This window comes from Mustela putorius, unplaced genomic scaffold, assembly GCF_011764305.1.
Source record: "Mustela putorius furo isolate JIRA1106 unplaced genomic scaffold, ASM1176430v1.1 tig00537338_pilon_pilon_pilon, whole genome shotgun sequence".
NCBI lineage: Eukaryota > Metazoa > Chordata > Mammalia > Carnivora > Mustelidae > Mustela > Mustela putorius.
This window is the reverse complement of record NW_025422460.1, coordinates 2,289,135-2,312,665: the sequence shown is the minus strand read 5'-3', so window position 1 is coordinate 2,312,665 and position 23,531 is coordinate 2,289,135. Positions and strand designations below refer to the sequence as shown.

At 38.5% G+C, this 23,531-nt stretch overlaps 1 protein-coding gene across 8 annotated transcripts in view; it reads right to left on the bottom strand.

The window, feature by feature from the left end:
• The window catches only part of WDR33 (WD repeat domain 33), a 120,959-nt gene that overhangs the window by 54,540 nt on the left and 42,888 nt on the right, over nucleotides 1–23,531 (bottom strand). For 7 of the 8 annotated variants that reach the window (XR_006604964.1, XM_045074353.1, XM_045074356.1 and 4 more), the window contains exons 2-7: nucleotides 17,975–18,201; nucleotides 16,004–16,072; nucleotides 14,874–14,978; nucleotides 12,288–12,383; nucleotides 11,946–12,097; nucleotides 10,153–10,250 (exon numbers count right to left, since the gene is read on the bottom strand). Coding sequence is in view for 7 of the 8 variants with exons in the window: in XM_045074353.1 (XP_044930288.1) it covers nucleotides 10,153–10,250; nucleotides 11,946–12,097; nucleotides 12,288–12,383; nucleotides 14,874–14,978; nucleotides 16,004–16,072; nucleotides 17,975–18,178 (724 nt within the window). In the remaining variant the exon portion in view is untranslated. The remainder of the gene's footprint in view (nucleotides 1–10,152; nucleotides 10,251–11,945; nucleotides 12,098–12,287; nucleotides 12,384–14,873; nucleotides 14,979–16,003; nucleotides 16,073–17,974; nucleotides 18,202–23,531) is intronic. The other variant, XM_045074355.1, reaches the window with a different exon arrangement.

The following is a 23,531-nucleotide window of genomic DNA, read 5'->3' as shown; positions in this document are numbered from 1 at the left end:
GAGAGCCCAATATGGGGCTCGATCCCAGGACCCTGGGACCATGACCTGAGCCGAAGGCAGAGGCTTTAACCCACTGAGCCACCCAGGCACCCCCATAATAGGCAATCTTTTGAACTAGTCTGAAGATCATGGCAGAGGATCATGGCTTTATAACTACATGACCTGAAGACCATTTCCAACATAAGTTTCCACTGGATGTTTGTTACCAGTAAGGCAAAACTGTTGAGAGAGCTGCAAGGTTCTTTACTTGGCCTCTGTCCTATTTAACATTTTTAAATTAATCTCGATGGCGTGCTTGGCAAAGTACAGGTGACCCAAGACTGGGAGTTCTCTAGATGTTAGGATTCAAGAAGATACTATGATGTTAAATTTAATAAACATAAATTTAACATGTACAATTTTAAAGAGATGAATGTTAAGTCTAGTATTTAGGTTTTTGATCTCAATTCTATAGCCTACTAGAATGGTTTATGAGTTTACATAAATACAAATGTAGGCTTTTAAGGATTAGTATGAATTCATGTGGTGTTGTGCCCTCTGTCATTTAGTAAGAATGGATATTCAGAATGGTGAACCTTAATTCTTGATGAGAGATGCTCAGAATGGTGAAGGATCAGGAAATCATGAAAAAGAGTAAAGGGAAATGTAGTATTCAACTTGAATAAGAGGGACTTAAGAGAAATTCTGTCATTTTCAAATATTTAAAGGATTATGTATAAAGATATGGTTAAATTTACTGTATACAGATCTAGAATAAAGGGGGTAGGGAGGATATTAAGACATCGTATTTGGGGGCGCCTGGGTGGCTCAGTGGGTTAAGCCGCTGCCTTCGGCTCGGGTCATGATCTCAGGGTCCTGGGATCGAGTCCCATATCGGGCTCTCTGCTCAGCAGGGAGCCTGCTTCTCTCTCTATCTCTGCCTGCCTCTCCGACTACTTGTGATTTCTCTCTGTCAAATAAATAAATAAAATCTTTAAAAAAAAAAAAAAAAAAAAAAAGACATCGTATTTGGATTTAATTATGGAAACTTTTTCCTAGAAAGAAAAGAGAAAGAGCTGTTCTTTGAGCTCTTAAGCCTTCCTTGGCTCAGACTGGGAGGTTTAGCTTGCCAACTGTCAGAAAGATTACAAAAGGCATTCCGTTTACAGATGGATGGTTCTGAGGAGAAACTCTACCTACCCCTTGTCAAAAGCACCACAGGCCCCCTGTGGTGGCTGTGCCTTCCTGGTGCTCCCTAGGGACTAATAAAACATTTTAAAATATCAGCAAGTTAAAGCAGATACAATTCACTGGGCTAATAATCCAAGTAACATGTGATATTCTAAAACCATCCTAATAAGGGTAACATTCTCTCAAAGACAATTATATTAAAGTATCTACAAAGGGAAAAAAAACAGAGGGTTCAACAGACTGGCTTTGAGAAACTGATTAGTGTACTTGGGAGAAATTAAGACTAGCTTATAAAACAATCATAAAAAAAGGATAAATCACCTAGAGACTACCGTTTCTTTTTTATTTTATTTACTTTTTCTTAAAAAGATTTTATTTATTTATTTGACAGAGAGAGAGAGATCACAGGTAGGCAGAGAGCCAGGCGGGGGCGGGGATGGGGGGGGCAGGCTGCCCACTGAGCAGAGACCCCTACACCCCACTCAATCCCAGGATCCTGAGATCACTGACCTGAGCCAAAGGCAGAGGCTTAAGTCACTGAGCCACCCAGGCGCCCCAGATTTTATTTACTTATTTGACAGAGCACGCACACATGCGAGTGTGTACAAGCAAGGGGAGTGGTAGGGAGAGGGAGAAGCAGACTCTCCACCAAGCAGAGCCTGACACAGGGCTCAATCCCAGGGTCCCAGATCATGACCTAAGCAGAAGGCAGATGTTTAACTAACTAAGCTACCCAGGAGCCCCCATTTCTTTCTTTAAATAGAAATTCTTTTTCTGGTCTCTGTAACTAAAGAGATCATAGCACCATAGATGCTTCTTAAAAATTCCTGAGATATGACTTAAACTTAATTTGTTTTAAGATTTTACTTATTTATTTGACAGAGAGAGAATATGACTAGGGGGAGCAGCAGGCAGAGGGAGAGGGAGAAGCAGGCTCCCTGCTGAGCAGGGAGCCCCACACAGGGCTCGGTCCTAGAACCCCAAGACCATGACCGAGCTAAAGGTAGACACCCAACTGAGCCACCCATGCACCCCTTAAATAAAATGGTTTTCTAGTATATCATTAAAGTAAAGGGAAAGGGGTGCCTGGGTGGCTGTCATTAAGCATCTACCTTTGGCTCAGGTCCTGATCCCAGGGTCCTAGCACATTAGGCCCCCTGCTCTGTGAGAAGCCTGCTTCTCCCTCTCCTACTCCTCCTGCTTGTGTTCCTGCTCTGGTTATCTGTCAAATAAATAAAATACTTTAAATATTTTAAAAATACAGTAAAGGGGAAAAACTGACTTAAGGGAAAAAAAAGTATTTGTTTTGGTACTTAACTGCCCTCATTGACAAGTAACTATTTTTTTTCTTTAAATCTTTTTTTTTTTAAGATTTCATTTATTTATTTGACAGAGATCACAAGTAGGCAGAGAGGCAGGCAGAGAGGGAGAGAGGAGGAAGCAGGCTAGCCACTAAGCAGAGAGCCCGATGCGGAGCTCGATCCCAGGACCCTGAGATCATGACCTGAGCTGAAGGCAGAGGCTCAACCCACTGAGCCACCCAGGCGCCCTGATAAGTAACTATTTTTGATGATACCATACTTTAGTTGCATAAGGATCTACCAACTAAAAATGAAAAAGCCAAAAGCATATTACATATATATCTAATTTTATGGCTCTTTCCAAAGCTCTGAATTTTAGCTTTAAAAACTACCAAAGGGGGTGCCTGGGTGGCTCGGGTGGTTAAGCAGCTGCCTTTGGCTCAGGTCATGATCCCAGGGTCCTGGAATAGAGCCCCAGGTTAGGCTCCCTACTCAGCGGGGAACCTGCTTCTGCCTCTCTCTCTGCAGGTCCCCCTCCCCCTGCAGCTCCCTCTGCTTGTGCTCTGTCAAATAAATGAATAAAATCTTAAAGGAAAAAAAAACTACTACAAACCTAGTTAGCTGGGAAGCTCTAAAAATATAACCAGGTAACTAATTCATCAGCAAATGGAAATTTTGGCCTCACTCAAAATAAACTGAAGCAGATAATCATAGAATAATTACTGCAAAGATGCAGACTCTTTCTAAAAATCAAATGCCTGAATTATTATTCACAGTGATTTGTAACTGTCAGAAAACCAGCATCTTTATATATAAGTGTGTCTGGGAATTGCTCTTGACTCTTAACTAACACACTATGACAGCAGCAGTGAGCAGATCTGACATCCCAAGAAAGGTACAAATCTATTTTCAGCAAGTTTTTGCTATATTATGTGCAGCATTTAAAATAAATACTGAGATAGAAAGAACAAAGCCCAATACAAAAAATCTAAAACAATTCCTGCAAAAATGTGAATGTACCATATAAAATGAACGTTTCAGAACCCTACCACGCTAATTTTTTCAACTGTGCTTTAGGGTGTTATTAAGACTTAGTAGTAAGTCTTTTTCTTCTCATAATATACTCAGATGATTCTTTACATATGAGAACCTACCACAATCCAATCTTCTCAGGAAAGCAGAGGGAAACAAGCCTTAAAACAAACTCTTCCTCAAAATAAGGTAACACAGACAGAAAATCAGCGTCCATATGTAAAATACGTTTATGCATGATTCTTTGGATGATTAAGTAAGATGTGCTTGAAGAGCTTTTTATATTGATATATGCTATATTAGCGGAAGGCATTATTCCTACATAGGCTATTTTATTTTATTTTTTTAAAGATTTTATTTATTTATTTGACAGAGAGATCACAAGTAGGCAGAGAGGCAGGCAGAGAGAGAGAGAGGAGGAAGCAGGCTCCCTGCTGAGCAGAGAGCCCGATGCGGGACTCGATCCCAGGACTCTGAGATCATGACCTGAGCCGAAGGCAGCGGCTTAACCCACTGAGCCACCCAGGCACCCTATATAGGCTATTTTAAAGGAAGCTGGGCATTTCTATGCTTTTCTTAGGGAGAATAGACAGGATCTTCTTGTAGGATGTTTTGTAAACACGGTACAAGTAGGTCCATTAATCTTGAACTATATCTCTTGCCAATTCTACTTTAATAAGTAAAATTATTTTCAGTAAAAAGCATCAAAGATTTCTGGAACACTCAACTTCATAAACATGTCTTCACATAGTTCAAAACACACTACTGAACCAAAAGATCTTTGCAAAGGGGTTGATCTCATTTATTGAAGACCACAGTCAATGCAATAAGGAAGGGATACACAGAGACTTACCAAAGGTACTAAAAATATTCTTTTTCTTAAGTTGTGCATACTCAGGGGTTCAATTCCTCTCCATGAGGGGTATATCCAAAAACTGAAAACAGACTTTACCTCCTAAGTAAGTCTCAGTATAACTCCTTATGCCCATGTTCTATTTACATAAACTAGCATGTATCTTATAACCCATTTAGTTTCAACTACTCATTGTAGTATCATTTTTCTATTGTTAAATATATCCTACACTGAACTCCTATAACCTACATGGACAGTTTTGGGCTTTTTTAGAAGACTGTTATTTATTTATTTATCAGAGAGAAAGAGAAAGAGCACAACCAGGGGGAGCAGCAGGCAAAGGGAGAAGCAGGCTCCCCACTGCGCAAGGATACACTCCCAGGTTCAGGACTCGATCCCAGAACCCTGGGATCATGACCTGAACTGGAGGCAGACACCTAACCGACTGAGCCACCCAGGTGTCCCACCTACATGGACAAATTTAAAGACGAATGATAAAATGAACTTGAGCACCTAAATCAGTTCCCTCTACCTACACCCTTCTCCTCTCACCAAAAAACTCTATAATTCTGTCATCACAGCTAAGAAAAACATCATTACACCCATGCTGATATTACTTTTCAAACAGAAAAGAGGCAGTTTAACACAGTGGTTCAGTATCAACTCTGGCCCTAAAAACCTGGGTTCAAATCCCAGCCCCACCTCTTACAAGCTACCTGACCTTAAGGCAAGTTTACTTAACTTTTTGTATCTTGGTTACCCATTTGTAAAATGTCAAACAAACAGTATTTAGCATAGGGTTACCAAGAAGATTAAATGAAGTTATCACAACAGGGCTGCCTGGGTGGCTCAGCTGGGTAAGCATCCAACTCTATTTCCACTCAGGCCATGATCTCAGGGTCATGAGACAGAGCCCCAAGCTGGGTTCCATGCTTAAGATTCTCTCCCTGAGGGGCACCTGGGTGGCTCAGTCAGTTAAGAGGCTGCCTTCAGGGGCGCCTGGGTGGCTCAGTGGGTTAAAGCCTCTGCCTTCGGCTAAGGTCATGATCCCAGGGTCCTGGGTACCACATTGGGATCCCTGCTCAGCTGGGACCTTACTTCTCCCTCCCCCCTGTCTGCTGTTCTACCTACTTATGCTCTCAATCTGTCAAATAAATAAATAAAAGATTCTCTCTCTGCTTCTTCCTCTACCCCTCCCCTGACCCTCCCACCCTGGCTCATGCTCTCTCGTAAAAGAAAAAAAAAAGTTCTTAGAATATGCCTGATACATACGAGTGTAAGGTATCAGCTATTGTTAAAACCAAGAAGGTAAAACAAAATGAGAGCATGCTGAAACTCTGTAAACTGGGTTCTTTTGAAGAGTATTATGCTTCTCACTAAAGTTTACTTCACTTTTCTTTTTGATTCTGTGTTTTCAACCTTTCTCATGTACATTTCAGCTAGTGATCTGCTTCTAACTCTATACAGATAAAACTATCTTTCTAACACTATCAAGACTCTTCTCCCATATTCTCCACCATCTTCAGTGTGTGAAAATAACTTCCCTACTAAACTTTAAGAAGCATGAGGGAAGGTGTCGTACCTTAAAAAGATTCTTCTACTAATGGGAGCATACATAGAGCATATGGTCATTAATTAAATAAATGGATTTTAATGCCTCCATTTCACTGAGAGTCAAATGCAATAAATATCAGTACATTAGAAGCTCACTTAGATTCGTGTACTTCTGGTTCTTAAATGTTCTTCTACTCCCAGCCCACAAATTAAGTGCTCTAAGTAATAATGGGAAAAAAGGATAACTGTGTATAAAATTATGCTGACCTACATATGTTTTAGTAATGAGTGGCACACAATACTTCTCAATTTTTCAGTATATTCAATTTCATACCTATGGACCAATCAAGATCTTTTGAGTAGCAAATCTCCTAAAAATAAATCTGTACTCATTTGAACCTTAAAAAATACTGATGACTTTCTCTTGTGTAACTACTTCCTTTTCCAAAAAGTACACAAACAATCTCAGAAAGGACACTAAAAAGCAACTATAAATTCTGCAGTCAACAGTATGGTATTATGGTTTCCACCATGCACAAGGATCCTATATGCTTACAGCTGATGGTGTACATTAAGAAGACATGACAGAGTGCTCGCTTCAGCATACTAAATGTACTAAAAAAAGAAGACATGATAGTTATCTTCAAACACTTAAAGGGCTGCCATGAAGAAAGTATAAACTCAATTTTTTTGTGTTCCTGAGGTAGGACAAGTCATACAGAAGCAGATTTCTTTTTTTTTTTTTTAAGATTTTATTTATTTATTTGACAGAGAGAAATCACAAGCAGATGGAGAGGCAGGCGGGGGGGGGGGGGAAGCAGGCTCCCCGCCGAGCAGAGATCCCGATGCGGGACTCGATCCCACGACCCTGAGATCATGACCTGAGCCGAAGGCAGTGGCTCAACCCACTGAGCCACCCAGGCGCCCCCAGAAGCAGATTTCTGATACAATGAAAGAACTTTCTAAAACTTAAAGCTATCTAAAAATTGGAAAAAGAATCACTTAACGTAGTGAATACTGTAAAACTAGAAATGTTTATGAATAGAAGACTGTATGTTAGGAATGACATAGAAAAGGTAAGTATTTGATAAAAAGAGCTAAACTACATGATCATAAACATCACCTTCATTTAAAATGTTCTTAGCTTTTCCCTTAGGTGCCTGTGTGGCTCAGTCGTTAAGTGCCTACCTTCGGCTTGGGTCATGATCCCAGGGTCCTAGGATCAAGCCCTGCATCAGGCTCCCTGCTCAGAGGTAAGCCTGCTTTTCCCTCTCTCACTCCCCCTGCTTTTGTTCCCTCTCTCACTGTGTCTCTGTCAAATAAATAAAATCTTTTTTAAAAACTAAAAATTAAAATTAAATGTTCTTAGATTTTAATACTTAAACCCAAGATGGGGTGCCTGGGTGGCTCAGTCTGCATTCAGCTCAGGTCATGTTCCCAGTCTCCTGGGGATCAAGCCTCGTGTAGGGCTCCCTTGATAGGGGGAGCCTGCTTCTCCCTCTCACTTTCCTGCTTCCCCTCCTTGTTCTCTCGCTCTCTCTCATAAATAAATAATCTTTTAAAAAATACTTAAACCCAAGTTTTGGTCTGATGTACAACACTAACATTATGCAAGACTATGGTTAACTGTCCAATGTTTAAGTCTGTGTAAGCTAGCTGAACATCATCCCTTCATAGAGACCAACTGACATTTTATTTTATTTTATTTTTAATTTATTTGACAGAGATCACAGGTAGGCAGAGAGAGAGGAAGGAAAGCAGGCTCCCTGCTGAGCAGAGAGCCCAATGCTGGGCTCAATCCCAGGACCCTGCGACCATGACCTGAGCCGAAAGCAGAGGTTTTAACCCACTGAGCCACCCAGGCGCCCCCCAACTGACATTTTAGATAGTTGAAGCTCCTATCCTTATCTGTTTGACTTTGTGACCCAATTTTCTATGTATAAAGCTCAATTAAATTTACTTGAAATTTTATATGAAGAATTTTAGATCAGGCTTGAGACAACTGGAATCCACAAGTGAAGGATAGGAAAATTTTAACCGTTTCACTGTTTTATAATCACCACTAAAATTCAGAGAATTTAGAAAAATGAGGAATAACAGAAAATGGATAAAAGGAATCTAATAACATCTACTACATCAGACTTTCTATTAGAACTACTATTTGGGTGGTATAAAACTTGGCTTATATATTCATATTGGTCCCAGATACCCATTGAGGTACTAAGAAAAAAGGGAGCAAAAATCATGAGTAAGCTAAGCTAGAATATGCATCCTAGAAGTACATGGAGATTCATTATACTTTTGTACATGTTAGAAAATTCCACAGCAAAAATTAAAGTAAAAAGAGCTCCCCACATAAAAAATAAAATTCAGCTATCGAATAACACAGGCAGGATGCTGGTTTATTTTTTAAGCCAAAGGAATAACAAATAATACTTCAGCATCCATTTCATCTTATCCAAATTTGCCTCAACCCAAATCTGAAAATATTTAGCAGCTAGAGTATCTCACACATAGACTCTAAATTTCAGAGGAAAAGTTCTTAAGTACTACCTAGAAACTGTTTCATTACCAAAACTGAATAATATTTCACTGGAACATGGAAGTGAAAAATATTACCACATAGGTTTTCTTTTATTTAATCCAAGATGCATAGTAGTTTTATGTAAGACTTCATAATTATTATAGTCCACTATAAAAATAATTGTCTTGATACTTTAGTATAATTATTGTGTTTCCTCTATATTTCTTGGGATTTTCAAACCTAGAAAAAGCTATCCATCTTATGTCTGTTTAACAGCTAAGACTTCCATTAAGAGTGAGAAAAGCTGCAATATTAGCGTACCATTAGGCTAGATTCTAAGTCCTGAATCTGAACTTATTTACCTTGAACATGTCACTTAAGTCTGCTGGGTTATGATTCTCATCCATAAAGTAATTCCAGCTAAATGATTCTAAAGACTCCATCTAGTTCTGAACTATACAATATTATAATGTTCATAGTATCCTCCTTCAATGATAGGTACTATATCCTTATGCTAGCTATCACCATAAAGCACTGTGGATGAACCCACACAAAACGTGCAAAGCCAGAAACATGTGAACAAACGTGAATTAAAAGAAAAAAAAAAAAATACTGGCTTGAAATATGGGTTAAACATTAAGGGCATTTACTTTCTTATCTAGAAAGCATCAACACTATTACAGGCTGTAAACTAAGCTCTGGAGTGTTGTTAAAATTCAACCAAGACTCTTGAATAGAAAGGAAAATCTCTAAATAGTAATTACTTGACACCCAGTGTCTGTGGCACCCATTTGCCTACCCAGCATTTATGAGAGGAAGATGTTACTCTTATGGGATACTGGAATCAAGAGTATAGAGTAGCATATACTCTTTGTTAAATCAGTACAAGTTCAAATTAAGCAGTTCAGAACACTACCTTCCTAGTTAACAATGAACTAATGAGATTAAATGTTTTTATTAATGTAAATTTCTATTTCAATGTCTGTATTACATATATAAACAGAGTTAATTCCCTAACTCTAGCACCCACTGACTTTACATAAACGGTAGAGATAAACTGTTAGTATTTCAACAGCTCCACTTAATGAAGTCTGAGACTAAGTTAATCCAAGTAAAAAATATGGATTTCTTTTGTAGGAGGGAGTAACTGATAGACATTAGTTTATAATTATGAAACTGATAAAAGCAAACAACAAAAAATTTAGTAATTAGTGGGCCATGTAGTACACAAATGTGGTATACTGTTTAAAAAACAAAATCAAAAACACAACACCTGCTTTCAGAAACAGCAATAATGAGAAATGTAACTATTGCTACCTCAGTTAACCATATTGTAAAAGGACTGCCGGGAGAATGTAAGCTATCTAAATAAAAATTATAGTGCCACTATGTTGGAGAAAGCTATGCTGGCTAAGACAGGAAAAGAATATGGCCCTAATGGATCAGTACAGGTAAGCAAGTAATTTGCGGGGATGGCAGGATAAGAGAAGAGGAATACTTGTATGTAATTTATAACCTAATTCAAAGACAGCAGTAGTAGTAAAAATCTACAAAATGACTGTGAACCAGAAGTGTTCAGGTTTTTTTAAAGAGCCTGAGACAGTGTATATGCAAAAAAACTGAATGGAGATGTAAGCTGGTATTGTGGTATTGTAATGATTTAACCACAAATGCCTTCCCTATTTAAATATTCCAATCAGTACTGTTAGTACACGTACCTCGGAGAATTCTTTCCTCATGGCAACGAAGAAAGTCCCAGATTCTAACAGTGCCGTCATCAGAGCATGTAGCAAATTTATTATCCGTGGGTGAGAAACTGTTACATGAAGACACACAGCAGGGGAAAGAAGTCAGCATTTAACAGATTATCTGTGCTTCTCAGACAGGGAAAAATAAAAACACTGTGCTGCGTTATAAACAGGAGAGGGAAGTACTCCAACAGTGAAGAAGCCCTTAAAGAGAACGTTGTCAGCTAACAAATGCATCTCATCGAAAGAAGAATTCTACAGAGTAGTTGCTTCTTAGTTTTCAATCAACAATAGTCCAGAACTTTACAAATGTATTATTAGGTCTAATGCTTCCCACACTCCCCACAGTACGGTATTTCCTGTCTTACCAACAGAAAATGTGGAACTAGTGTAGAAACTAAATGAATTGTACTTTTGCAATACTCTAAACACTCTTTGAAAATCACATAAGAATACCGCTCAAAAAATGAGCATCAGCTTCTACCTCAGATGCTTCATGAAATGATAAGCTAAAAAATTCTGGACAAGCTACTTAAAGACTGGTTGCTAAACACCCTACATACAATGTTTTACATTTATTTGAACGGTCTGTGGGAAACTCTCACACATTCTCCCTGACAAGCTACTCCATGGATGTTGCACCTTTTTGGGAAAACTTGAACACAGAGACATTCAGACTGTGTTTGAAGCCAGAGATAATCTACTGCAAAGGATTTTTGCCATCTTTCCCTCCCTGTCATGAAAAACCATCAAGTTTCTCATCTACCTCTAAGAACTCTCTTGAACTTTGGAGTCCTGTAACTAACAAAGAACCAACTATGAAACTCAATGTACGGGCAGGACACTAAAGCACAGTTTTTGCAGGAGTATGTTTATCCAACAATTTTTGTTAAGATTCTGAAAGTAGAAACAAGTGACTGCAGTGGATGATGTTTCTATAAAGATGTCAACCTCCTTCCACGCATGGGCGGTACACCCGTAAAGAATGCTGCTTAGCTTTATTCTGAGGCTGCAGCAATTCTTCAGGCTTGCTTTCAAGATTTTTTTTTTCCAGTTTTACTCTACATATCTCACTGATATGTAAAAATATACAACTCACTGAAAATATTTTAAACTCCACTTATACATTTTCATAACTGATGTTCTCAACAGTGAATCAGAAGTCCTAGAGTCTTCTTGACAATGGTTTGCTTACAGTTTCAAAGCTTGAAGAACCCATTCATTATTCCATTAATGTTTGCCACATCCAGAGTTACTTGTGAGCTTTTTAGTCCTACTATATACTTTCCTTTTGAAGTCGTGGCATAACCAAGCCAACCAGGTCTTCACTTAAGCCTTTTTTTCTTGTATTTTGTGTGAACTCTGAAGGTGTTTTCTGTAGGCTTTAGATTTTATTCAGTTGTATAATTAAAGACTGAATTCTTTATTTGGAATGAAAGATTCTTGTCTTACACAGTAGGTAGTAAAAAGGAATAACGTATACACATTATTAACCATAAATGAAAAAGAGAAAACCAGTGCAAAATGCGGCAGACAATACATCTCTAACATATTGCAAAGGCTGATACCGGGACAACACTACTTCAGAAAAGTGCCAGTGAAATGGTGAGTGTGTGAAAACAAAGAAAAATATTGTGTTTATAGGGTGCAGAAAGTATCCCAGAATCTGACAGAGCCCATGCATCTCTGCACCCAGAATACACTTAGAGAGTAATTTAACCATGACAATAGGGACTACAGAAAATGGTATATTGTGTATAAACCTGGCCTCTCTAATCGCCTCCTTATGTGCCTGGAACATCTTGACGTTGTTCATGTTCGACTGCCAATATTTCACATATCCTCCATGGTCTGCTGTCAACATCCACATGTCATTATGTGACCAAGTCATGGCCCTCACAGGGCTATCATGAGCCTGTGAAAACATTAAAACATGTGTAAACAGTATGTAGAAGAATATATGACAGAAGGCTTGACAGGAGCATATATTAACTCACAAGAATGATTTGTCCAATTTTAAGTTTAAGATGCCAATAAAGTAACTGTATCTCTCTAGTTCTTTACAGCACCACAGGAGGATGCTACCCTCTGATGATTACTGTTACCTGTAATATTGTTTCAAAATTGAACGTGAGTCCATTCCACAAGGTGAATTCTCCACTAGAAGCTCCAGTGACCAACCGTCTTCCTTCTGGAGTCCACTAGGGAAGGAAAAAAAAGATCTTAGCTAACTGATAAAACACTTAGAAAGTATTTATAAAATAATCCAATAATCAATATTCAACAGACAATACTAACTTCCACTTAAGCACAGTTCAGACTTAAAAGCAAGTACTTTGTCAGAAAAGAACCTGTATTAGTATTTTAGCTCATTAACTAAATTAAAAATAGTAAATGCGTAGGACTCCTGGATGACACAGTCATTTAAGCATCCAACTCTTGATTTCAGGCTCAGGTCCTTATCTCAGGGTCATGAGGGAGATCAAGCCCCATGTCAGGCTCCATGCTCAGCATGGAGTCTGCTTGGGATTCTCTCTCTCCCTCTCCCTTTGCCCCTCCCTTTACAGCCCTCAAGTGTTCTCTCTCTCAAAATAAATAAATCATTAAAAAAAATAGTAAATGCATTAAAAATACCTATTTAAGTTACACACATCTACACACTTTAAAAAACCTTTAAAAGCAAAATATGCAAAGACCATATTTTCCAAGGATACACAGCAGGCTAACATAAATAAAATGGTGAATCATCAAAACAACTCAAAGAAGGATTACATCTGCTATTGGACCAATTAAGGCAGAAAAGTTACTGGTGTTTTATGAAAAAAGTTGAGTACCAATTTAAGGACATCAAGGTTATCAAACTTTTCAGGGCAACTAAATATATTTAACTAAAAATTATGACACACACAGTTGAAAAATACAAGTGTGGTAATAGAAATAGCAGGATGAGATATGTAAAATGAAGACTATTTGGAAAACCTGACTTTTTTTTTTTTAAGATTTTTTTTAAGATTTATTTATTTGTCATAGAGAGAGAAGCGAGAGCGAGCACAAGCAGACAGAGTGGCAGGCAGAGGCAGAGGGAGAAGCAGACTCCCTACCAAGCAAGGAGCCCAATGCGGGACTCGATCCCAGGTCGGTGGGATCATGACCTGAGTTGAAGGCAGCCGCTTAACCAACTGAGCCACCCAGGCATCCTGGAAAACCTGACTTTTTATTGCTTACCAGCACAACATGATTTTTGATTATTATGAATAAAATCCTACTTTCCTAGTTTGTTATCTGTTATGGATCCCAACCAAGTAAATACTACAGGCAACAGAACTATAGGCAACAGAACCCTGTCTTTGTATCCTGATACCTTGTAATTTGGACTATGTCTCCACTGTGTGCAAATGTCTCCTGATACCTTACAGTTTGATCCCCAAATGAGAAATTTACCAAATGAACTATAAAAAATACAATTTTATCCTTCTGTATTATGATACAAAATGTTCCGATTTTATACATTTCAAAACAATTTTCTCTATTATGCTAAGAAGATAAAAAATTAGCTGCACACCAACCCTTTTAATCAAATTCCCTGGTAAACAAAATTACACTACATACTGGTTGGTTCTAAAAAAATAAGTGTTTCTTTACTAATGTTTCTACTGCTTTAGGCCTCTGAAGCAAACAGGAGACCGAAAACTGCAATATTTCCCCCAGACTTTGGTTCTCCCTGCTCTTCCTAATATCAAGGACTTGCCTATTTTGCTCATTTGCCACAACGTTTACCATTATTATCTTTCCTCTGTCCCATTTTTTTTCAATTCTTATTTGCTTAAATCTATTAACTCCATCCTACATTTCTAGACTTGAAATACTGCTAACCAACAAGTACATTCTTAGCAAAGCACAAAGAAAATGCTTATACTATCACAAATGGTAATACTAACTGGATGCCTGGGAGATGAAGATGGGAAGGCCTTTTACTGCAAACCCCTTCAAATTTTCAAAATTTTAAACCATACTAATCTATTTATTTAAAAATTAAACTTTTGGGGGCGCCTGGGTGGCTCAGTGGGTTAAGCCTCTGCCTTCGGCTCGGGTCATGGTCTCAGGGTCCTGGGATCAAGCCCTGCATTGGGCATTCTGCTCAGCAGGGAGCCCATTTCTCCCTCTGCCTGCCTCTCTGCCTACTTGTGATCTCTCTCCCTCTGTCAAATAAATAAATAAAATCTTTATTTAAAAAAAATCTTTTTTCATGCTAATGTCTTGAGTACCTACTATGTACCTTTATGAAGCTAAAAATTATGGTCAACCACTGGTCTTAGGTCTTTTTAGGTGTTTTCCGTATTAGTGACACCAGTTTTCATTAACTTTGAGATGCTGCTCTCTGAACAGCAGTGAAGCCACCCTACTATTCAAAAGTGAGCCTGAGCCCTACTACAATATAGATCCATGGCCTACTCAGAGAATTCTATGGAAATTGCATCATGAAGAACAATCCAAAAACCAATACCTTACTAAATGTGAATGTAATGGATAAATGGTGGGTTATTCCAAAATAAAATTATTAGCAAACATACCAATTTTTATCCCAGATATAAGCTTAAAGTAATTTAATTTTGTCCTGTTAAATATGTATAGACTAACTCAGGATTAATTTTTCAAAAAATATCCAAAAAAGTATTTCAAAAAATACTTACCCTAACAACAAATACTGGACACTTTACTTTATTTGTTGATGTTCGAACAAATTTTGTTGTTACTGCATTCATAGGATTATTCAACATCCCTATAGGTGGGACCAGCTACAAAAAGAGAAAATTGGATTTGGAGAGCTTCTGATTACACACATGGCATAAACCAGGGAAAGAACAAGATAGTTATTTCAACATTTAAAGACAAATTCAGGACTATACATGACTTTCAAAAAACTATTATTATAATCAGTCTGTATTAATTAAATGAAGAAAACTGAGATGCAGGACAGTTAAATGTCCATTATTACTAAACAAACAACAAAATCAAATATGCAGTATCTCCAATTATTTCTCAAGGTCAACACAATAAAACATGTTCACAATAAACCAAATTTAAAATTAACTTTCCTATTCCAGACTCTGAGGCAGTGCAATCTTGTGTTGGACATTTCTTTAAGCCCCAAATCAAAAGTTCTTACACCATTAAAGTAAAAGAAAAATTCTAACTGAGATTAAAAAAATAATAACCCAAAGAGTACAGAGATGTTATTTTCTCTTTTAAGAATGTTTTGTTTTGGGCGCCTGGGTGGCTCTGTGGGTTAAGCCGCTGCCTTCGGCTCAGGTCATGATCTCAGGATCCTGGGATCGAGTCCCACATCGGGCTCTCTGCTCGGCAGGGAGCCTGCTTCCTTCTCTCTCTCTCTGCCTGCCTCTCAGTGTACTTGTAATTTCTCTCTGTCAAATAAATAAATAAACTCTTTAAAAAAAACAAAAAAAGAATGTTTTGTTTTAATTATAAAAATGTATAAAGAGGGGTGCCTGGGTGGCTCAGTGGGTTAAAGCCTCTGCCTTCGGTTCGGGTCATGGTCTCAGGGTCCTGGGATCAAGCCCCACATTGGGCTCTCTGCTCATCAGGGAGCCTGCTTCCCCCCCAACCCCATCTGCCTCTCTGCCTACTTGTGATCTCTGTCTGTCAAATAAATAAATAAAATCTTAAAAAAAAAAAATAAAGAAAGAAACATTCACGTCTGCATTTGAGATCACACAGTATTACATTCAAATATGCAAGCAAAGACGTTTACATTCAAATGTCCAAGCAACCTTAAGCTAGTATAACATATCTTAATACTTACATCATTATAATAACCTGCATCAGGCTGAATTGCCCGCATATCTCTCTGGTCTCTTTGCCATATTCTATTCTGTTTAAAAATAAACAAATTAATTAATGTGGTCCAATTATACTCTGTTTGGAAACTAAAGTAAATATTAATAAAATGTAAGCTACTATCAAATGGGGAGAAAACAGGATTAAAACTTTTTCATTATGTTCTAAAACAAAGGTAACAGTGGGTATCTTAAAAAGACCATATCCTACTGACATTACTTAGAATTTCCCTCTTTACTCACCTTATCCCCAACCAATCACCCAAGATACTGCTGACCCCAGCACACTCTCACTGACCATGCTTTAATAAAAAGAAAAAGGATAAGAGATAGGCACACGTCTCCCAATTCCTTCAAAATCCTCAGCACATGGGCTCTTGGGTGGCTCAGTCGTTAAGCGTCTGACTTTGGCTCAGGTCACGATCCCAGAATTCTGGGATTGAGCCCCACATGGGGCTCCCTACTCAGCAGGAAGCCTGCTTCTCTCTCTCCCACTCCCCCTGTTTGTGTTCCCTCTCGCGCTGTGTCTCTCTCTGTCAAATCAAGAAATAAAAACTCGGGACGCCTGGGTGGCTCAGTTGGTTAAGCAGCTGCCTTCAGCTCAGGTCATGACCCCAGCATCCTGGGATCGAGTCCCACATCGGGCTCCTTGCTCCGCAGGGAGCCTGCTTCTCCCTCTGACTCTGCCTTCCACTCTGTCTGCCTGTGCTCACTCTCACTCTCTTTCTCTCTTACAAATAAATAAATAAAATCTTTAAAAAAAAAAAAAAAGAAAAGAAATAAAAACTCAAAGGAAAAAAAATTAAATAAAAAGTCCTCAGTACAAAACAATTCCTGGTATCCTACCTTTGGTTTTCTTAATTCCTCTCAACCTCTCCTAGATTAGTTTTCCACCAGAATTACCTGGAAAAACCTAAGTTTGTCTTCATCTCTGAATATTTTTCTCTTGCAAGCAACATACTAATTATCCAATATGCAAACAGGTCTTTAACAACAGTCTCAGGTAAGAAAAAGCAAACAAATTTTCTTCATAGCAGGCCAGAGCAGATCAAAACCTGATTAAAGTAATAGCGTTAGTAATGAAAGCAAATTGCAGAGGCTAATTCCTAGGTGAAGACAAGTAAATAAAGAACTCAAAAGGGAGAAATATCAAGCAGAGATTTAGAGAGATGTCTATTTGGCCTTTAGCTGCCATGTCAGGGTTGCTCTCACCCTAAAATGCTTGAATGTCAAAGACGTGGAGCCCTTTTCTCTGACAGAGTGATCCACCACTGGGGGCTTGGAAAATCAGTTTTCCCTCAGCCAGTGTCTTGGACACACAAAACTGCTATTCTGAACATTTGTTCTCATAGAAACAGTCCTATGTTAGTAGTCTCTTAACACTTCAAATATCCTGTGAGTTTAACAAGTGTTTTAAGGCTGGCCTTAGGATTAAAGGACCATTTTCTGAGATCTGCTGTGAACTTTGTTCTAAAAGTTTAAACTATGGAATGCCTGGGTGGCTCAGCTGGTAAAGCTTCTGCCTTTGCTCAGGTCATGATCCCAGGGTCCTGGGATCAAGTCCCATTTCCAGCTCCTTGCTCCATGGGGAGCCTTTTCCCTCTTGCCTGGTAGCCCCCTGCTTGTGGCTCTTGTGCTTTCATGCGTGCGCTCACTCACACTTGCGCGCACGCGCTCTCTCTCTCTTTCTGACAAATAAATGTTTTTAAAAGATAAAAGTTTAAACTGTAAATCAGAGCTTAAATTTTATAATTTTTGAGAAGATGATTCATACATGCAGAAAGTAAACAAAGTACTAGTGACTGGCCTCATCTGAAATTCCACTTCACCCCACAAATTCAAGAAACACAGTTATACTTATGATCCTGCATTCTAAAAACTTTCTTCTTCTGAAAAAGCCGCAGTCTGGTCATCAGAAGCACATTAACGGGACTTACCTCCAAATACTTAATTACAGACGGATTATAGTCTATGGTTTTTCGGTTTACTGCTTTCCTCATCCGTTTTCCATCAAAGGTGAGCTGTTGCATTGCTTGCTGCTGCGCAAAATCAGGTCGCTTATAAAATAGTTGTCGAGGTGCTTGGTGTTGGAACCTTGGCATATGGAAAAAACGAGGAGGAGAACCAATTTCTGTAGCCATGGTGATGTATTCGTTCTAGGAGGCTAGAGTAAGGAAAACGTACTTTCACTACAAGTATCAGCACTGCAACATTACTTGAAAATATTCTAAAATGAACATTTTTTATACTTCTCTTCCATTTTCTAGTAAATATCATTTCCAGCTTTTAGTATCATTTCCAGCTATTATTTTTTTAAGATTTTATTTATTTGTCAGAGAGAGAGAGAGAGCACAGAAGCAGAGTGAGAAACAGGCAGAAGAAGCAAGCTCCCTGCCGAGCAAGGAGCCTGATGCGGGACAGGACCCCAGGACACCAGGATCCTGACCTGAGCCAACACTTAACCAACAGAGCCACCTAGGCATCCCAAACTATTAGATTTAATGGTAGAGACCAGTTAGACATTTGATAAAGACCAATTCACAAAGTAAGTGCTAATGAGATTTTTGTAAAATTCAGCCTGGTAGAGGGAAAAAACACAATTTATAACAACATGGGGTGAATATGCTATGTACTCTGTGTGTTGAGGGGGTAGGGCAGAATCACTGAAACCTCTTCACATTTTTTAAATGAAGTTTTCCTTAGATGTTTAATGGTAAAACTAATTTTATTTTTAGATCCCATTTCATTTATGCAAGAGTCGCTACAAAATTTTTAAATCTGACTTTTTTGTCCTTTAATTTAACTTTCCTAGGTATTCCTAAATTTTCCTAGGGCAGAAAAAGGAATAAACTATCCTACTTCATATGAATGCTAGAAGTATGTATATCCAGGGGTGCCTGGGTGGTACAATCAGTTAAGCATCCCACCCTTTATTTTGGCTCAGGTCATATATCTCAGGGTCACGAGATGGAGCCATGCATCTGGCTCTCTGCTCAGCAGAGTCCACTTGAGACTGTCTCCCTCCCTCTGCCCCCTCTCCCACTGACACTCCAGCTTTCCAAACAAAATCTTTAAAAAGAAGAAAAATATTTTTAAGTATATAGATATAATTTCAGGATCAAATTACCAGAGAACCATATTTCTCAGTATCTGTATTTATATATTTATACAGGCAACATTAAGCTACCATCTTAACAGAAAAAATATCAAAAGCTTATGATTTTCAACTCTAATTAAATTTATATTCCAATAACACAAAAATGCATGACAGAAAACCACATTTTTTTAAAAGATTTTATTTGTTTATACTTCTCTTAACAGAGAGAGACCCAGTGAGAGAGGAAACACAAGCAGGAAATGGGAGAGGGAGAAGCAGGCTTCCTGCTGAGCAGGAGCCCGATTTGGGGCTTGATCCCAGAACTCTGGGATCATGACCTGACCCAAAGGCAGATGCTTAACTACTGAGCCACCCAGGTGCCCCTAAAAACACATTTTTAAGCACATTTTAAAAGTCAGACGATGGGGCACCTGGGTGGCTCAGTTGTTAAGCCATTTGCCTTCGACTCAGGTCATGATCCCAGGGTCTTGGCATGGAGCCCTACATTGAGCTCCCTGCTCAGTGGGGAGCCTGCTCCTTCCCTTCCCACTCCCCCTGTTTGTCTTCCCTCTCTCTTTCTCCCTCTGCCAAATAAACAAAATCTTTGAAAAATAAAAAATAAAAATAAAAATCAGATGATAAAAAGCACATAAAAGGTGTTTGTTAAAAGCTATTTCCACAATTATTTTTGTTTTGACAGCAGGAGAGATTGTACTCTGCATTATTTTTCTATAATCTTTTATTTGTCTTTCCTCATTCAAGACACTAAATAAGGACCTGAACAAAATTTATTATTTCCTTTGATGAATATATTCTTAGTACTACTACTACTACATTCATCGTGTCACTTTAGTCTCTCCTGAAACCATTTAATTAAGATAATACGATTGGGGGCGGGGGGATGACAGGAGAAATAAATAAACAACAAAATTAAGTCGGGTGATAAAATATACATTTAATACATATTATTTCCACTACTCTGGAACAACCCCAGAAAGTTTCTCATAAATGTTAATTTATAATGAGATAAGCATTCTTTCTTTCTTTTAGGGCTATGTGTGAATTAAATTAGAATATACAAACTGCACTCAGGATTTGCCTCATAATGTTGGTGAAGAATAATAAATAAGGTGTCTGTTTACTCAGCTATCCCATGAATCCAACTAAGTTTCAGCATCCAAATTTCAACAAATGGCTTCAATTCAGATGTCTAGGCCAGTAATTCCAAAAGGATGCAGCTTTGGGGCTCCTGGTGGGCTCAGTCAAAGAACGTCCGACTCTTGATCTCAGGGTCATGTGTTAGAGCCCCATGGTTGGGTGTACAAATTACTTAAATAAAATTTTTAGGGGCGCCTGGGTGGCTCAGAGGGTTAAGCCTCTGCCTTCGGCTCAGGTCATCATCTCAGGGTCCTGGGATCGAGCCCTGCATTGGCTCTTTGCTCAGCGGGGAGCCTGCTTCCCCCTCTCTCTCTGCCTGCCACTCTGCCTACTTGTGATCTCTGTCCAATAAATAAACAAAATCTTCAAAAAAAAATTTTTAATAAAAATTTTAAAAATAAATAAACACAGCTTTGAAAAGTATATCCTAAAATTATTTTTTTCCCTTTACAACCATCAAATTTCCAACTTTATTAGAATAAAATCATCCTAGTAATCTACTTTCTAACATTACTGATATCAAATAAGAATTAAGTTTTTTTTACTTAAGTATGAATGATAAACAATGTTACAAAAATAACATTTTAGGGGTTAGTCAGTAGAGTATCTGACTCATGATCTCAGGGTCTTGAGTTCAAGGCCCACGTTGGGCATGGAGCCTACTTAAAAAACAAAAAACAAAAACAAAACAAAACAAAAAAACCCACATAGTTACACGTAACAAAAGAGGCTTAAAAATTATTCAGCCAGGGACACCTAGGTGGCTCAGTCAGTTAAGTGTCTGACTTCAGCTCAGGTCATGATTCCCACAGTCCTGGGATCAAGTCCCACATCAGGCTCCTTGCTCAGTGGGGAGCCTGCTTCTCCCTCTCCTTCCCACTCAGGATCTCTCTTGATATCTCTGTCTCTCATATTCAAATAAATAAAATCTTTAAAAAAAAAATTTATTCAGCAAAAAAAAAAAAAAAAAGGAATATAACATTGATACATGCTACGACATGGATAAATCTTAAATACATAATGTTAAGGGGACACCTGTGTGGCTCACTCAGTTTAGTGTCCACTCTTGGTTTCAACTCAGAGTTGTGAGACTGAGCCCTCCATCGGGCTCCATGCTCAGCAGGGAGTCAGCCTGAGATTTTCTCCCTCTCCCTCTGCCCCCTCCGTCTCCCCCTCTCTCTAAAGTAAGTAGATAAAATCTTTTTTTAAAAAAATAACTGCTTAAATACATTATATTAAGTGAAAAAAGCCAGATATGGGGTGCCTGGGTGGCTCAGTTATGTGTGTGCTTTGGCTCAGGTCATGATCCTGCGATCCAGCCCTACACTGGGCAGCAGGGAGCCTGCTTCTCCCGCTCCCTCTGCTGCTTCACCTGCTTGTGTTCTCTCCCTCTCAAAATAAATAAATAAAATCGTTAAAATAGATAAATAAAAATAAAATGGTTAAAACAGAGAATTTTATGTTATGTGACTTTTATCTCCATTAAAAAATGGGGGGTTTAATCCACTGGAAAAAATTTTAGATGGTGAGGTAGTTGAAATATTAACGAAGTTGACGGTGCTGAAGATGGATGATAGGTACATGGACACAAAGCATTAACCAAGAGCCAAATCCAGGATTCACCTTCTAAGGAGGAAAATAAAAAATATAAAGTCAAATATAAAACAAAGTCAAATATAAAACAATCACTATGCTATTACTAACACTGTTGAATAATTCACATGTTAAAGCTAAAAAAATATATTACTCCTTCACTTAAGACCTTATAGAGGATGGGAAAAGATACCTTTCCATTTATAAATTTTTATTCTAAAAAGAAAAGAAGAAGAAGAAGAACTTTTAACTTTTCATGAATGGTCAAGTACTACTTGTGTTCTAAAAATAAAGGTCCAGCATGAAGAAAAAGAGAGGGAGAAAAATTACAATTATATTTTACATCAAGACCCAGCCTTAAAATAAAATAAAAGCAAACCTCACAATACAATGACCAGTCTTCACATTAAACCTTACTCACTTCAGCTTCACTTCCTATAAATCACTGTCACTTAACAAAGTCAAAACAAAGCCTCTTTTTACCTAAGATTTTTTTTTTATTTATTTGTCAGAGACACAGCAAGAGAGGAAACACAAGCAGAGGGAGTAGGAGAGAGGGAAGCAGGCTTCCTGCCGAGGAGAGAGCCCAATTTGGGACTTGATCCCAGGACCCTGGGACTATGACCGGGCTGAAAGGAGACACAACAACTGAGCCACCCAGCCACCCCCAAAACAGAGCCTCTTAGTAGCTGTGATGGACTGAACTGTGTCCCCTCACAAATTCATATGTTGAAGTCCTAACCTCCAAAATCTCAGAATATGACTGTATTTGGAGACAGAGCCCTAATCCATATGACTAGTGTGCTTGTAAGAGGAGATTAGATAGGACACACACACACACAGAGAAGGAAAGCCGAATGAAAACACGGGGAGAAAAGAGCCATCTACATGTCAAGGAGAAAGGCCTCAGAAGTAAACAACCCTGCTCAAATCTTAATCTTGGGCCTCAAACTTCCCAATCTGTGAAAGAACACATTTTTGTTGTTTAAGCCACCAAGATTATACTTTGTTATGACAGCCCTAGCAGACAAATACAATGGCAGTCAGAGCAAAATGCCTGGCTCTCCTGGCTCACCAGTATGGACTGCTGAAAGATGCTAGCAATAATAAAACAGCTTTCTCTAACAGAGAGAGCAGAAAACTCCACACATGAGATTGAAAAATAAGTGATCCAGACAGAACCTTCACTCGAGTCATTAAAACTATCCTTTAGGCTTCGCTCAGGACAACATTTCAAGGAAATCTTTCTTTACATACATATATATACATATGCAGTGCTTCCTTTGGCAGCACATGTACATTTATATACATATATATATAACCAAATGCAGAAAAATAAGAGCTTGGGGTGCCTGTGTGGCTCAGTGCTTAAGCATCTGCCTTTGGCTCAAGTCATGATCCCAGAGTCCTGGGACTGAGCCACATGTTGGGGGTCTCTGCTCTGCAGGAAGTCTGCTTCTCCCTCTCCCTGTGCTGTTTCTCTCTCTGTCAAATAAATAAATAAAAATCTTTAAAACATACACACACACACACACACACACACACACACAAAGGTTAAGACTTAAACTGGAAATTATATAGAAAAATTAATTTGGGTAATAAGCAGGCACCACCAAAATCACTGAGGTAGTTCCTAACCATGAGTA